This window comes from Schistocerca americana, chromosome X (genome assembly GCF_021461395.2).
Source record: "Schistocerca americana isolate TAMUIC-IGC-003095 chromosome X, iqSchAmer2.1, whole genome shotgun sequence".
NCBI lineage: Eukaryota > Metazoa > Arthropoda > Insecta > Orthoptera > Acrididae > Schistocerca > Schistocerca americana.
Window position 1 is genome coordinate 714,673,914 of NC_060130.1, and position 18,502 is coordinate 714,692,415.

At 40.4% G+C, this 18,502-nt stretch overlaps 1 protein-coding gene across 1 annotated transcript in view; it reads right to left on the reverse strand.

Moving 5' to 3' along the window:
- Nucleotides 1–18,502, reverse strand: part of LOC124555732 (early endosome antigen 1-like) — a 207,129-nt gene that overhangs the window by 51,956 nt on the left and 136,671 nt on the right. The window contains exons 7-8 of the mRNA XM_047129754.1: nucleotides 991–1,147; nucleotides 653–918 (exon numbers count right to left, since the gene is read on the reverse strand). Coding sequence (XP_046985710.1) covers nucleotides 653–918; nucleotides 991–1,147 — 423 coding nt within the window. The remainder of the gene's footprint in view (nucleotides 1–652; nucleotides 919–990; nucleotides 1,148–18,502) is intronic.

Sequence of the window (18,502 nt, forward strand, 5' to 3'; positions counted from 1 at the left end):
AAAACCAAAAATAAAGCACCCAGGGATCTATTTTTAATCACTGCAGTAATGAAAAACTATTTGGCATCTTTAAGTAGGCAGTTCATAAGCTATGATTACATCTACATTTATTCTTCATAAAATACAGTACGACTATTACAGACAGGGCCTGTTGCAAGCAATATGAGATTGCTTTTCACTGAACAGGGGAAATACAACTTCCTTTTATGCTTCTAAATATGTCTTGCTATGACAAATTTTATCACACAATTCTCACTTAATACATGTGTCTGTAACATAATGTTCCTCAAATTCTTTGTGAACATAGGTTCCCTAAAATTTAGAAGCAGCCATTCACATGAAGCACAATTATTTCTTAAAGTTTCCCCCACTGAAATGGCACAAAGCATCTTTACTTAATAATTCCATTTTAACAAGTCTGTAAGGCCAAGTTAAGTATCTCAGCCTTGTTCCAAAGTTGTCATTGGTGCTGAATTCAAAACATATAAGAGATTTTTTTCAACTTAGATTATGCTGCACTTGCTTACACTTAGTTGAAACTTTCATCTGCTACAAGTTTTGTAGAAGTCTTGTATTATAACCCTTACAGTACAATAAAATTTAGAATTATTTTACATATTTACCAAATTATTGCTACATGTATCATCCTTACCTTGATTTCAGTTCAGCTTCCAGTGAATTATAATTCTGTTTTAACTTGGTCAATGTTGCTTTAGTTTTGTTTTCTTCTTCAACACTGCTTTTGAGTTTGACTTGTAATTCATCAAGTTCTTTATCTTTATGCTCAAGTTTTTCTTTCATCTTTTTCAGCTGTGCAATAGATTCATCAATAGACTTCTGTTTTAGCTCTATTATTTCAGAAAATGACTGATCTTTATTTTTCAGTGATTGTTTCAATTCCTCGTGTTGTTCTTGAAGCTGTAAAAAACACAGAATTAGATAATGTGGGCAATGGAAAAGTGAAGATTGTATGGATACTGATAGATTTACCATTTTCAGTTTCTGTTTCTGTTCCGATAACTCAGAATCCAAAACTGTTATTTTTTCTTTTCCAGCATCCACCTGTTGCTTGCAATTCTCAAGCTCTTTCAGTATGCTACTACATTCAGATTCTTTCAAGTTCAATTTCTTATTCAGTTCTTCAATTCTGCAAGAAATAACAAATTGTGAAGTGTAAGTACGGTACAGTGAGCAGGCTATAAACAAACTTCATCTTAAAATTAAACTACGCACTTTTTTTTATGAAGTTTTCTGATTTCCGGTATTCAAAGATTTTCAAAGACTCATGCTACAAGTGCAATGGGAACCCACATTTTTAACTTGCAGCAGCATGGATAACAATTATGTAGACGTAAGTAGGTACTACTATATCTTTATTTATAAAAGCAGTCTTTCCAAGTTCTGCAGTAAAAATAGATTTCATGGAAATCAAGACAAAAATTTATAGGAAAGCAAAATTACTGAAGACATTTCAATGTGGCATCAGTGTTCTTTAAATAGCAACATGTCACAAAAATACGAAGTAACATTTCTCTTTTCAGTTGCCAGAGATGTGAAAAATGAGATTATCACCACGATGCTAATGCTACTGGGGCAAGACTGAATCTGAAAACTTGGTAATTGTCAAAAATGGGATGTCTAGCTTTGACCATCAGTGCTATTATCATAAGATTTCATAAGTGACAGAAAAATAGGCTGCATTCATTTGCAAACGAAACTAGTGTGTAGTAAAAGTAGGAAACCACCAAACGGGCAACCTACAGTGATTAATGAACTTTAGATTCTTCTGAAGCTAAAACCTAACTGAAGTAAAGCAAATACTAACAGCATTTTACAATAAGATTATTTGCATCAATTTTGGGAAGAAACTAGCAAATATAGAGAAAGTGGACATTCTCCTTATTGCTAACAGATATGTGGTGAGATTATGTCATCTTCAAGGTAGGCAGTACACTTCTAGTACCAGAGGCCACAGACCAAACTCTGCCAAACATGAGAAACATAGCTTAGGATGTAAAAAAGTGTCCAAACTTTCTATGTGGGTATATTCAAGGCAAGGTTCAACATACGACCTGGATAGTACGTACAGAAATCTTGTTCAGGCTCATGGGCATTTAACAAATGACATTTCTTAAATAAGTCCAAAGGGAAAAAGGCATTTGCTGTAGTAAAAGGGACACTGATCCAATTCAAATGTTATAGAATAGTTAAAAATACCACACACAAAGCAATGGTTATGAAACAGCTACTAAGTGTGACAAAAGAGAACCAATTTGATGATCACCAGACAAAATTTTACTAGTGCTCTTAAAGGAGCACACTGGTCACTTTGGAGTGCTGCAGATAGTAAAGAATTGGTAACAACTAGTCACATGACCCTCCACTGCTGACCTATATGGTGGCATTGAAGTGGTGTGTAAGTGACAGTCATTTGTATGGAATCAGCACAGACATATGGACTGACACAGAGACATGAAGGAATGGTAGAAACAAGCTACTGTGATTTGATGTGCCCTCGACCATACCATGAACGAAGTTGCGCAATTCGTCAGTTTATGAACATAGACTGCCCATCACACCTATAAAGTGGAGTCAAATGAAAATGAGACAGATTATTTATTATTTCAAAAGTAATTGACATATCTGTTAATAAATTTGCCCCACTGTGTGACAAGCTGGTCCGCGCCTTCATGGAAAAATGTTTGCAGTTTTCTATGGAACCACAAGTGTTCCCAGGCATGCTCTTCTTTGTATGAAGGAAACTGGAGACCATGAACAACTTTCTTCAGGACTCCAAGAATATGGGAACTACATAGGGAGAGATTGGGACAGCGTGTCGGATGTGTAAGGCCTTCCCAGCAAAACTTCTGCAGTGTATTCTAAACAATGTTGACAACATAGGTGCACATCTTCCGTACAGTCCAATCTCTTCTCACACTATTTCCATAATTTTGGAGTCCTGAAGAGAGACGTATGTGGCTGTCAATTTGATTTGGACGAAGAGTTGCATGCCAGGGTGCAACCGTGGTTCCACAGGCAACTAAAAACATTTTTCCATGAAGCCACTGACTGCTTGTCTCACAGAGGGATAAATGGATTAACAGATATGGCAATTACTTCTGAAGTAATAACCAGTTTACTTGCTTTTTTTCCCTCTGTCATTTTCATCTGACTGCCTCTTACACAAGGAATGGAGCACCACTTGCAGTCATGTAACACAGAGTAAGAACAGTAGTCATAAAAAGATCCTGTCCGACAGGGACTAAAGATGTGTCTCATGTGTTTCCAATAACAACTGGTTCCAAACCAACAGGAATTGCAGATGTTGGTGAATGAATATCCATCTCAGCCAGATTACAAGCAAAGATTGCGAATAGTAATGCTCTCAGTGGATATCTGGAGTTGGGTGCCTTGCAAAAGGTCAGTGTTCACAGTGGCACATAAAGGTGTATGTCTTCATTGGGCCATGCAACACAAAAACTGAACAGTAACTGGCTGGAGGCATGTAGCATGGTCCAACAAGTTGCGATTTTGTCTCTTTGCAAGTGATGCAAGGTGTCAAGTGCACCGATGGCCCAGTAATGTATTTAATCTGTGGTGTGCAGAGTATGTAGATCAGGCCAGACATAGCTGTGTAATGCTTTGGAAGTGTTTTTAGTATTGTAACTTGGGCTCACTGATTCAGATTACCTTGAACATGCACAAGGATGTTTATTTCAAAATTCTCAATTACCCCATGTTCATTTTTATTCTACATTTTTATGATGAGTACTCTATCGACATCCCATCTTCTAAGATGATGACAGGTTATGTTCACAGCGCTATACATTTGCATTCCTGGGTTTGATCAACAATAGGGCACCCTATCTTATCTCAACTGGCCCACTAAATTACTCAATTTTAATTCCTTAGAAAACGTTTGGAACAGAAGGTTACACATAGTAATCAACATCCCTACAATTTGGCAGATCTGTGGGATCTAATAATCAATCAATGGCTGGATATGCATACTTGAAAAAACTTGTGGGCACTCTTCCTTGACAAACAGAGGCCATTATCAAGGCTAGAAATGGTTTTACACAGTACTAGAGTGAGGATGACTAGCTCTTCTCTAGTGTGCTTATTCAATAGGAAGGGGAAATCTCAAATCTACCATATATTGGATGGGTATCACAAAAATACCATCTCTCATGAAAGTTTTCGAGTAGAAATTGTTCAGCTGTACTTAAGGAGGCATGTGATGCCACTGAAAAGGCCTAAGCCAATCCTGCACTCCAGTACTGTAGCAAATGAGATCTGGTTTAATGGAATAAAGCACCAAACTGTGAAAACACAATAGCTCAAAAAAGATGATGATGTTTTGGAAAAGCCAGTGCAAGAGATGTAATGTGGAACTATATGTCAAATGTTTTGCCGCTTATCACGCTAAGTAATTTGTTGTTTTTGTTTCTGATTTGCAATTTGTAGTAATTTTTAATTTGCTTCACTGAGTTCAAAAATATATAACCTTTTCATATAAATGTATATTTTGCTCTCAATAGTGCTTAGTGTTACATACAGGTATATGCATGGTGTATTATTTTAAAACTATAAAGGTAAAAATTGCTTTTTCCACTATAAATGCTTCCTTTTCAATGTAACAAACAAGATAAAAGTAATAAATGTGAAAATAATTAAAAAAATTAATTCTGTTGTTATGGGTTAACTGAAGGTCAGGACTATGAAGAAGCTGTATTTGTGTCCAACTGGAATTTGACAACTTTAAAGCTATGTCAAGTTTACAACAAGCACATGGTTGGTTTGGAAGCTATTGACACATGTACAACACTAACGGTAACAAATGTGTGTTCAATATAGGGATTTTACTACGAGCACATGGTTAGTTTCGAAGCTATCGATAAGCATACAGATCTGAATCTGACAATAACAAATATATGTTCAATATAAGGAAGGCATATGCGAATACTTGACCATATGACAACAGCAGGGACAGACATAACAAAATGCATTGTGACTATGAATTCAATTTTATCTTTCTATCTTGTGGACTAGTAACACTGTTAATACTAGGGAACTAGAGAAATGGATGCAAGAAACTAATTTAATGATTATTAACAGACCTAATAACCCACCAACCTACCAAAAACACCACAACCAGTTCAGGTGTAGATGTAATGCTTGCCTCAGGAGAAGGCTTTGACGATACTACAGGAGGGGAGATAAGTCACCATAACAAAAATGTTTTTCCTTGGTGCTTGTGTTCAAAATACCATGAACAAGCAAGTAATGTGCTACCTAGCTTTCTATGCTGGTTTTATTTATTACTCTCTTCAAAATATTTTTCATCTAGACCCATTTCAGACATATGGTTGTTTCCAAATATTAGACTAAGTCCTTAAAATTACAACAGAATTACCTTTTGACTACCTTGATTTACTATGCACAGAACTTTCTGAACTACTCAAGCCAGCTCTAGTACATCCCCATGATTTTTCTACCCACATTTCTTTAAAGTAATCAGGCATACCTTGTTTCTGTAAAGTAGCCCTATCCCTGTCACAAAGCACAACATTTTCAAGTCTAACACAAACTCCAATCCCTGCTTAAGGCCTTAGGCCCTTCCCATACCATCTCCCCTGAATCCATTTCATTCATCACCCCTATGACAGCCCACACACCCATCTTCTACACGCTCCCCAAAACCCAAAAACTCAAGATGCCCCATTGCGATTGGTTATTGTGCTCCCACTGAAAGACTTCTGGCTTTCATTGACTAACACCTCCAACCAACTGCCCATAATCTAGCTTGCCATGTCAAAGACACCAACCACTTACTTCACTCACTCTACACACTCTTGCCCCTTTACCACTTGGATCCCTACTTATCACTGCTGACACCACCTCCCTACACACCAACATCCCTCATACCCATGGACTTACCACTACTGAACACTGCCTTTCCCAACGTCCTTCAGACTCCAAACCCACTTCTTCATTCCTCATATACCTAACTAACTTTATCCTTACCTATGACTACTACTTATTTGAAGGGAAGGTATACAAACAAATCTGCGGAACAGCCATGCCACCCCTTTTTTATGAGCTATCTAGAGGAGACCTTCCTAGCCTTTCAGGATACCAAACTACTAGTCTGGTTCAGATTCATTGATGATATTTTCCATTATCTGGACCTAAGGCCAAGACACCCTATCTTCATTCCTTCACAACCAACACCTTCTCTCCCATCCGCTTCATGTGGTCCTCCTCGACCCAACGTGCCACATTCTTAGATGTTGACCACCTCCTTTCTGATGGCTCCATCTGCACTTCTGTCCACATTAAACCCACCAACCACCAACAGTACCTGCAGTTTGACAACTGTCATCCCTTTCACACCAAAAAATCCCTCCCATATAGTCTGGCCACCTGGGGATAGCATACCTGCACTGACAAAAACTCCCTTGCTCAGTATGCTGAAGGTCTCACCAAGGCCTTCACAGACAGGAACTACCCCAGAACTAGTCCACAAATGGATTCCCATGCCATTTCCCCTCACACTTCCAATCCTCCCACCATCCCCAAGAACCAGCCACAAAGGAGTGTCCCCTTCATCACCCAGTACCACCACCACCCTGGACTTGAACAACTGAACCACATCCTTTGCCAGGGCTTTGATTACCTGTCATTGTGCTCTGAAATGAGGGACATCCTATCCAAGATGCTACCCACTCCTCCTAAAAGAGTGTTCTGTCACCCACCCAACATCCGCAACATCCTAGTCCATCCCTATGCCTCTCCCAATCCCAACACCTGGCCACAAGGATCATATCCCTGTGGAGGCCCCAGTGCAAACCTGGCCAATGCACCTACCCAGAAGTTCCTATTACAGTTCTGTCACATGTTTATCCTACTCCATCAGGGGCAGGGTCACCTGTGAAAGCAACCATGTTATTTACTAGCTCTGCTGCAATCATTGTACAGCTTGTTATATTGGTATGACTATCAACCAGCTGTCCACCAGGATGAACACCCACCACCAAACTGTGGCCAAGAGCCAAGTAGACAACCCTGTGGTGCAACATGCAGCTGAACATAACACACATGATTTCAAGGGCTGCTTCTCTACCCGAGCCATCTGGATCTTTCCCACCACCGTCAACTTTTCTGAACTGCACAGACAGGAGTTATCCTTGCAACACATTCTCTGCTCCTAGTATTATCCCACCCTCAACCTGCGATAACATACTGTCTGCACACCCTCCACCCAACAGTTTCCACCCCTCTGTCCTATCATTTACTCCCAAATCTCATCCTCCCAACCTGTTTATTTGCAGCCCTCCGCCAATGCATCAGCCCATCTTTCCCTGCTCCTATTCTTTTTTCCCCCAACTTCCTGCCCCACAACTTTCTGATGCAGTGCCTGTTGGTAGTCTAGTCTCTGCACACTCCACCAGACCTGTTTGTCTCCCTCCCCAACCATGATCTACTATCCCTTTCCCTTTCCGGCCCCCTCCAGATTGCTGGTTGCATCCCAGCTTTATATGAACATCATTTAATTGTGCCTGTCTGCAACTTGACATGTCTCCTTTATTGTAAGTATCAATCTGTATTTTCCTACATTGTTGATATTTCTACCTGGAGTTTCAATTGTCTGACATTTTCAAAAAGGAATTTGTTCAGTAAGAAGACCAAGTCATTCTAATGTGTTTCCTCACCACAATGGGCTATTAACATATTTTCAGCTACAGTTATAATGACCAGTCTATGGAGGTTATGGCAATCAACAAGTCAGTGCTCCAGTGGTATTTTAACAATGCCAATAATAACAAACAGTGGACATTCCTTATTGTGCAAATTACTCAGACGATATCATTGTCGTTATGTGGTTTTGTTTCCCCAGTGTAGTAACATCTTTAATATTTCTTGGGTATTCAGCCAGATGGCATCACCCAAAAGGCGCAGTTCAGGGTCCTCAGTGCTGTTGTGGCTGGTGCTGGATGCAGATCTCTGCTGGTGTGGTGACAATGTGTCCTTGCCTTCTAAATTTGTCATGGAGGGAACGGATTTCCACACTGATTACCACTGTGCTTTGATCATGCTCAAGACTGGATCCTAGGCCTCACTTATTTGAAAGATACTGTCTTTATTTATTGGTCCATCATGTAGTCATGTCTCTACTGCCTCTTTGAGAATACATTCCCAAAAGGTTTCAGTCTTCTGCAAAAACTTGGTTCATCACAATTCATGGTATGTCTACGGGAGATGCAGCGTTCTGCCACAGCAGGCTTTGTCAGCTCTACATAGTCTGTGTGGCATTTATACTCAATACATATCTCCTATACCGTCAGGATAGTCCGGCCTACATATATTCTCTTACATAAGGGATGTGGTAGATCCCAGTTTTTAGAGTCCTAGGTCACCCGTGACTGTTCCCAATAAGGATTTTTTCTTGGTTGGTGGGTGGAACACATACTTGATGTTGTGTTTCCTGAGTATTCCTCTGATGTGTTCCTCATATATGGAATAATCAACACTGTAACCCGTTTATCTTTATCTTCAGAAGGCTGCGGACTCAACTTCTTCAATCTTAAGGCATGCTGTATCTGACAGTTGCTGTAACTGTTCACATGGAACACAGCTCATAAGTTCTGCAACTCAGCTGCCAGACTATCATAGTCCAAGATTTCACATGCTCTGTGCACTACTGCGCTTAGGACACCCTCTCATTGTGAAGAGGGATGCAAGTACAAATCTGTATGTTTCAATTTACGGTAAATGCTGTGTCCTAGTGTGCCTTCTGGTATTCGCCTGACAAGCACATCTAGAAATGGAAGTTGATTGTTACCTTCTATGTTCATCATGAAACTAATGTTCTGGTGCAGTGGATTTATATGTTGCAGGAAGTCTTGAAGGTGATATCTGAGAGGTCTGATTACGAACGTATTGTCTACATACTGAAGAAGGCATGAGGGCTTGTAGGCTGCAGATTCCACGGGTGCTTCTTCAAATGCCTCCATAAACAATTTGGCCACCATTGACGATAGTAGAAAGCCTATTGCTACTCTGTCTATTTGTTCATAGTAATTTCCATCAAACAGAAAGCAGATTGACGTAAGCATGAATTCAAGTAGCTTATTATTTCTGGCACTTTTCTTCTATGAGTCTTCGATGGTCTCTTGCAGGTACCCTCATAAAGAGGGATATCATGTCAATGGTCATAATAACATATTTTTGGCCCAGTCATAAGTTCTGGAGCTGCTGGATTAAATGCAACGAATTTCATATGTGGTGCTGGCATTTGTCCACAAAAAGGCTTAGTTAGCACTGCTGTCACATGTTTAGCTAATTTATATGTTGGTTCGCTAATGATGCTAACAATTGCATGGAAAGGCATTCCTTCCTTGGGGAGTTTAGGTGGTCTATAAAATCTAACTGGCTCACTGGTGAAGTTTCTTGTAGAGAAATCTTGAGTATTTCTTCGGTACTCTGCGGGGTAGGTCAGATGGTTCAGCAAGTTGACTTCTTGCAATGTTCAGGCATTCCTGAAGACTAATATCTGCTGGGTGCCGCATTTATACCCTCCCCCTCTCCTTTGTAGCCTCCAGGCAGCCACCTCTGGGTGTAAATCTGGTGCAGTGGTGGAGGAAGCACGACATTGGAAGTCAATACAGGGTTGTCAGTAGCACTGTGGCTGGTGCTGGAAACAAATCTCTACTGGCAAAGTGACAATGCATCCTCGTCTTCTTCAGTTGTAAAAATGGGAGTGGATTTCCATGCAGACTGCAGCTGGGCTTTGATCATAGTCAAGGCTAAGTCACAGGCTTTGCTTAATTGAAAGCTGCTGTCTATGTATTAGTCTGCCATGTGGTTATGTTGCAACAGTCCTAGCCTTCTGGGATTGTATTCTCAAAGAGGAAGTAGAGATACCTGAAAGGGAGAATGAGTAAATGAGTGATTTCTTATCACGTATCCCACAAACATTACAGCAGCTCAGAAACTGACTGCAAAATGGGTTGACAGGTTTTTTTGGCAGGAGGCATCCAACCAGAGTTAATAACTTATCAGTATTATGAAGAAATTGGTCTGTGATGGTGCCATTGGATGCATTATGTGGGTTGATCCTGTATTATAGAAGAGACTGACATAAGCCAAATGAACAGATGGAACTGGCAATCACGGATGGATCAAAAGCTTCTGGAACCTTGACTTCATTACTAGGATGTGTGCTGTGATGGGGTATTGAGTGTTCAACTCTGTACTGAATTCCTTACCTATATTTTGTGGATGAACTTTGCTTTCAATCACAGAAACAAGTGGTAACCTTTCTGATCATGTTATGAGCTAGCACGCACTGACCAGTGCTTAGCATTCATTTGTATGTGTGAACTATTCTGTGCCAATAAATGCTGCAGGCAGCAATAAACGCTGCAAAGCACCAAGATCAGCAAGTAAGTTTACAAATTTATCGCTAAGGTTCATACTCAGTTCCTTCCAGCAGCTGCCGGAAAATCATTGAAACTGAAATTTAAAAAAATCCAATATGGAAAAATCCTCTAAAACTGAATGTCTTAGTCAGGTTACAAGTTAGATGTAATGTACTTGGCTCGGGCTTTGGCAATTCTGTCACAATATCAATTGTAATGCCTTAAACCAGAGTATTTTGCAGGAGTCTCTACAATGCCTCTAAAATAAGACTTTGGGGGGAGGGGGGGATGCTCAAGTCTGTTCAGTATAGATAAAAGAGAGAGAGAGAGAGAGAGAGAGAGAGAGAGAGAGAGAGAGAGAGAGAGAGAGAGAGAGTGTGGGGGGGGACCCCTAACATATTGAAAATTTTTCTGACAGCTGCTAGAACAATAGTTCCAAATGCTCCCATTAGGTGCCTCCACTAGATGCCATTTTGTATCAGTTGCCCTAGCAGTACCGAGTTGGAAATATTAGTGTTCTCAGAGTAACTGCTTTCATAAGCACTGTTTCATGTGTTCGGTGATTTTTCAGTGGCAGACATTAAATATCAACAACATAGCACCAGGTTCACACCAAATGAATTTGCAATTGCGAACACGAACTACCATCAGCTGTAGAATGCAAAGACGACAATGACAATTTATGCCAGGCTGGGACTCGAATCCGGATTTCCCGCCTATTGCAAGTGGTTGCCTTACCATCTGACCATGAGTCGTGCACCGATGGTCACATGGTAAGGTGACCACTCGTGATAAGCGGGGAATCTGGGTTTGAGTCCCGGTCCAGTACAAATTTTCATTGTCGTCATACCATTCTACAGTTGATGGTAGTCCATATTCGCAATTCCAAATTCATTTGATGTGTTTCGTAATGGCTGTGGTTGCCACAGTGCCTCTTCCTTTGGACATGCATCATAATCAGAATAACACAGGCACTGCAACGTTAACATCAGGTTCTGTTTCCTCTTAGGAAAATCACCAGCAGACACTATTGCAATGATTTGGATGACTTATGGGGAGGAATCCTTGAGCCATGCAAGGGTTTATGAGCAGTTTTCTCATTTTAAAGGTGATAAAATGTCAGTTGGAGGTAAATCACAACCGGGATGTCCCTTGACTTCCAAAACAGATGAAAACATTGAAAAAATCCATGTTGTTACGTTTGATCACTGTAGAACAACTGATGAATTGTTGGCAAGGACTGGAACACTGTGGATTTCATGCCAAAGAATTTTTAGTAAAGATCTACAGACAAAATGTGTTGGAGCAAACTTCATTCTGCATGGCCTTTCTGACGACCACAGAGTCAATCTTTTGCACATGTGCCAGGAACTGAAAGAACAGTCAGAAATTGATTCATATTTTGACGCAAAAGTCATCATGGATGACAAATTGTGGTGTTAGGGATAAGATCCAGAAATCAAGCAGCAACCCAGCCAGTGGACAGCACCTTTATCATTAATAAAGCAGTCTGCCCCTGGTATCTGAGTGGTTAGTGTGACGGAATGTCATACCTAACGACCCAGGTTCGATTCCCGGCTGGGTCGGAGATTTTCTCCACTCAGGGACTGAGTGGTGTGTTGTTGGTATCATCATCATTTCATCCCCATTGACACGCAAGTTGCCGAACTGGCGTCAACTCTAAAGACTTGCACCAGGCGAACGGTCTACCCAATGGGCATTTCCATTAATAAAGCAAGGCAGGTGAGATCTCATATGAAGACAATGTTGGTTTTTTTTTTTTCTGTCCACAATGAAATTGTTCCCCATGGTACTATAGTTAACCAACATTACTACCCTGAAATGCTAAAATGATTATGTGAAGCCATGAGAAATAAACAACTTGCGTTGTGGCAATCAGACAGCATTGTGGCAATCAGACACCTCTCCTGCATACAGAGCATAGAGCGTATGGCAGTTTTCGGCCAAAAACCAAATGACAATGGTTTCTCACCCACCTGACTCACCAGATCTAGCTCCTCTCTCACTTTTTTCTATCCCAAAGAATCTAAAGAAACCTGAAAGGGAAGTGTTTTGGAGATAAACATGGGCACAAGTGTATTATATCTGTTGGACACTATTTTGAAGGTGTTCAAGTTTTGAAAATAGTCCATCAAATAGCTGATTTGTTTTAAAAAAATAATTATTATTTTTGGGCCCCAAAATAGTGTTTTTAAGGGTCATGTATCTGACAGAATATTTACAAAACTTAAAACACCCCCAAATTGTGTCCAACAGATAGCATATATAATGGAGACAATCATTTACAATCAAGTCATTGAAGTGTAGTGAAATAATAAGAGTTGCACTAGGTGGTCGAAGTCCCCAAACGGAATTACCAGCCAAATATGCCACACTCACATCCCATTTCCTATATTGAGAGACAGTGGGGGAGGCTACAATTATTGGCCCAGATCCCAAAGTGACTGTATTAAGATGTCTGGAATATATTAGTGTGACTTTAAAGGGAGATTCATTCAAGTTTGTTAAACAGTAAAATCAAATTAACTAGAAATTGAACCTGCACACATAATCATCACTAGTGCCTGTAAGTATATACTAAAACTTTTAGTTACGCCATTGTGAAAGCTACCAGACACATCTGCTGAAGTAACTGAAAGATTCGTCAACAATGTAAATTTACTAGTAAATACACCAAAGTGCCAAAGAAACTGCTATAAGCATGCATATTCGGATACAGAGATATGTAAACAAGCAGAATATGGTGCTGTGGCTGGCAAAGCTTATATAAGACAAAACGTGTCTGGCGCTGTTGTTAGATCAATTACTACTGCTAAAATGGCAAGTTATCAAGATTTAAGTGAGTTTGAATGCGGTTTTATAGTTAACGCACGAGCAATGGGACACAGCACCTACGAGGTAGTGATGAAGTGGGAATTTTCCCATCTGACCATTTCATGAGTGTAGCATGAATATCAAGAAATCTGGTAAAGCAACACATCTCCGACATTGCTGCAGCTGGAAAAAGATCCTGCAAGAATGGGATCAACGATGACTGAAGAGAATCATTCAGCATGACATAAGTGCAATCCTTCTGCAAATTGCTCCAGATTTCAATGCTGGGCCATCAACAAGTGTAAGCGTGTGAATCATTCAACGAAACATCATCTATATGAGATTTCGGAGCCGAAGGCCCACTCGTATACTCTTGATGAACGCACAACACAAAGCTTTACGTCTCGCCTGGGCCCGTCAACACCGACATTGAACTGTTGATGACTGGAAACACATTGCCTAGTTGGACAAGTCTCGTTTCAAATTGTATCGAGTGAATGGACATGTATGGGTAGGGAGACAAGCTCATGAATCAATGGACCCTGCATGTCAGCAGAGGACTGTTCAAGCTGATGGAGGCTCTGTAATGGTTTGGGATGTGTGCAGTTGGAGTGATATGGGACCCCTGATATATCTAGATATGACTCTCACAGGTGACATGTACATAAGCATCCTGTCTGATCACCTGCAGCCACTCATGTCCACTGTGCATTCCAATGAACTTGGGCTACTCCAGCAGGACAACGTGACACCCCACAAGTCAAGAATTGCAACAGAGTGGCTTGAGGAACACTCTTTTGAGTTCAAACCCTTCTGCTCACCACCAAACTCCGCAGACATGAACATTATCGAGCATATCTGGGATGCCTTGCAACATGCTGTTCTGAAGAGATCTCCAGCCCATCGTACTCTTACGGATTTATGGACAGCCCTCCAGGATTTGTGGTTTTGATTCCCTCCAGCACTATTTCAGACATTAGTCAAGTCCATGCCACGTCATGTTGCAGCACTCCTGTGTCCTTGCAGGGCACCTACACAATATTAGGCAGGTGTACCAGTTTCTTTGGCTCCTCAGTGTACTTTCTGCTTGTATGCAGTAATAAATCAAGGAGTGCTTAATAATTCAACAACAGATTAAAATAATCTTATAAATGACATTCAAAACTGATCCATCTGTACACCACCACATACAACTGACTCTCTTTGAAGGTGTTCGTACCGAGATGAAGGTCAATTATGATGATGATTGTTAAAATAACCATTAACAGGATTGAAAGAGATACAATATCAAATACTAATGACTGAATAAAATGTTCTCGGGCTTCTATCCGCATCCAGCAGTTAAAATACCATGAGCCTGTAACTATCTTGGCCATTGTCAAGCGAAATCACTGATGATGGGTTGCTGGTAAGCCCTTTGTGTTTTCTAGCTGCTGGCTGTGATGTACTGGTACTCACAGAATCACAATAGATGGGAATATGTTGACTATGCGATAAATCAATGCGCCCACTTCAGCCTTGTGATTGCTGGATCCCACACCACTTTGAGTTGCAGGCCACAGAATTTATTAATGGTGTTACCAGTGATATTTTAATTCAGTCCCTTCTTTACTTACACATTCCCAGTGTTAGCTCTGGCAGAGATTTTGTCAAATTTGATCTAGTGACTGCATTCTAGACCACACTCAATTAGTGAGGATTTTTTGGGTGGTATCGTAGGCATGCTCCTTCCTCAGTTTGCACTATTTATGTGATTTAAGATTGGTCACACTCGCAATGTGTCTTGTTGGCCCCAGGTGTTCTCATACCTGCCGCATCTTTAAAAAAGTGCCTGTCTGAGCGGGTGGTGATGGCATGCAAGTAGAGATCAGTGTCCGTACATTTTCTGTAGATGCTGTGGCCAACACGTACATTTCGATTGCAGTGGATGAGGACACTCAAGAATGACAATGCATAAACTTTTTCTACTTCCATAGTGAACATGCCAAATGATGAATGTGTATCGCCCTTTCTCAGATCTTTGTACGCTGCAACGAAACATATGCCTTGGCCACCACATCTGCAGAACAGCAATGTGCACTGATCTGTACTTGCATGTCATCAGCCATCATCACCCAGCACAGAAGTGCACTGTGTCACATATATTGGTATATCATGCACGATCATCATCAGATGCCTATGAGCTGAGACATGTATGCAAGGCCTTCAGGAACAAGGGCACAATGATCAACAAATAAATGAAGTGATCTCCAGCAAGGATTGCAAAATGACCACCAATGAGGAACAGTAAAGAAAATGTGGCTCCATGTTGGGAAAGATAAGCCACCTGCCACGAAGAGACAAAACTGAAGAAATATTGAGAGTTGTGTCAAATACCTGGGAATTACTGAGACTAAAAGATGTGGCAGGGTAGGAACATCTAGAGTCTACAAGGCAACTTGTGAGTGTGCCCAATCTTATGTTGGAGAAACAGTGTACACTGTAGAACAAAGCAGAAGGTTTTATCACCTACACTACACAAAAAAAATCTGCTTTACCTAAGCATACTGTAGAAAATGGTCACTGTGTCCAGTTTTATGGAATCTCTGTTGTTGCTTGCACTAACGGCTTCTGGGACTGTGTAATTAAAGATGCCACTGAACTGAAAATCACTGACAACACCCTTAATGGAAACTGTGGCCTGCAGCTCAGGGCGGCATGAGATCTTGTGATAATAGGGCCAAAGTAGGTCCACGGTACTTAGTGTCAACTTATACCCACATATATCCGTGAGCACCAGTGATGTCACAGCTGACAGCAGTCCATCAGCAGTCATTTCACTTGGCAACAATCAGGGACAGCTTAGTTGAAATCATGAGATATGTTAACTACTCGACATGGCTGGGAGCCCAAGAACATTTTATTCAATGTTAATGCCATGAGACTCTGCATCTTGACATCTAGTATAAAAGACTCTTTGTTAAGTACAGCACACAAGCAGCTGATAATGTCGTATGCGGGCCAATCAAAGTTTCATGAGAACACAGTTTTTCGCAGCAACTGTCTTGGATAAATGTTTTATGGATTTCTTGCAGCATCAAATCTGTATGTTAACTCAAGCTGTCAACAACTTCATTTGCATCATCATCAGGCATTGTCTGTCGTCCCTGTGGTATGTTATTTAGCTGGCCGAATTGTGTTATGGATATGTCATGAAGTCACTCAACTTCCAGATGCTGCCGAAGATTATATCAAGTTGTATGATGGAAGACATTAGTAGCAATTTTGGTTCTGTTAGACTGTAGTTAACTCAGCTTATTTCTCTGTTATCTTTCGGTATCAAACATTCATTTCCATGCACAACTAAGGGTGTAGCTATTATCCCACTTAAAGTTGTCCCACATTCTCATCTTAATGGCTTTTTTCAGGATAAGACTCCCAGTAAGTAGATACATGGTATTACTGTTTCGTCGCACATAACTGGATGTTCATTTATAAGGCTGTGGAAGGTAACAGCAGATTTAACAAAAAAACATGTAATTTAGTGTAGGGTTGAGATTTTGGGAGCTTTCTTAAATCGTATCTATTAACTGACCAATGTAATTCCTATCGCATTTTTATAAATTCAGTAAGAAATATGTTAAACTCACTTGTGGGACAGATTCTGAGGATACGGTTGGTTAGTTCCAATGGAACAGCCAATAGTGTCCCCCTATTTGGACCACTCAGTATACACTGGGGTGACAAAAGTCATGGAATGCCTCCTAATAGTATGTCGGACCTCCTTTTGCCCGGCAAAGTGCAGCAACTCAACATAGCATGGAGAGTTAATTTAGACGCGGAACAGCTGCTTCGACCAGGTGTGGGGTCTCATATCAGTGTAGTTCCTGTTGACTATCAGTAGGTGGGACTATACTAACCTCGGCCTTCACCTCAGCAGGGAAGGGAAGGGAAGGGAAGGGAAAACTGTGTGGGCTAATAGAAAATAACTTATTTGGGGGTGTGGGGGGGGGGGGGGGGCCGCGGCATTATGACATGCGGTGAAGTACCAGTGGTTACAAGTGACAGAACAGCAGGGTTTTTTTTTTTTTTTTTTCCTTCTTTTTTTTTTTTAAAAAGGGTGGGAAGGGCAGAGACAAAAGATTTTCAGAGATAGATTGAAAATTACACTAACATTGATAAAACAGGCAGTCAGAAAGCAAATTTTAATGTACACAATTCATGCAAACAGCCACTAATTGAAACTGACAGAGGAATTGGGTTTATCCAGTTGTAATTCAGCCGGTGCACAAAATCAGTTATCCTTACTGCATCAGAATATCCGGGGACTGAGGGGTAAGCTTAATGAGTTGCTTATTTGTGCTGAAGAATTAGGGTTGATCAAACCAGTTGATATAATCTGCCCCTCTGAACATCATGCGACCACTGGTATAGATATCTTAAATTTCACAAGATTTAAGTTAGCCTCTTACTTCTGTAGACAAAATATGGAGAAAGGAAGAGTTGACAAATCTGTCAGAAACTGTTTTAATTTCAAGAGTAGTGATATTAATAAATTTTGCTCAGAGCAGCACTTAGAAGCTTGTGCAAAAGTAGTAGTATTTCATAATAAGTCCTTTATAATAGTAACTATATGCAGAAATCCTTCAGCAAACTTTAATTTCTTCATAAAAAATCTGGAAGCTCTGTTGTCCCATCTCACAGAAACAAAAACACGAAATAATGGTTTGTTGTGGTGATTTTAATGTGGATTTATTGAAAAGCTCTGTCAGTGAACTTTAGTGAACTATTATTGCAAGCAATAACATTGTCATTCAATTCCTACATGAACTTTGCAAGTAGGGCATGACAATGTTTCAACTGCTACTGATAATATCTTTTTAGACAAATCTTGGGAAAAAAAGTCATATAACAAAACTAACAGTAAATGGGATATCTGATCATGACATGCACCATCCTATGTTAAATGTTGAAACTTGTCAGGGTATAAACTCACTTGTATCTGAGTACAGAAGGGTAATGTTTTTGTTGTGGTCTTCAGTCCTGAGACTGGTTTGATGCAGCTCTCCATGCTACTCTATCCTGTGCAAGCTTCTTCATCTCCCAGTACCTAATGCAACCTACATCCTTCTGAATCAGTTTAGTGTATTCATTTCTTGGTCTCCCTCTACGATTTTTACCCTCCACGCTGCCCTCCAGTACTAAATTGGTGATCCCTTCTTCTAGTCAAGTTGTGCCACAAACTTCACTTCTCCCCAATCCTA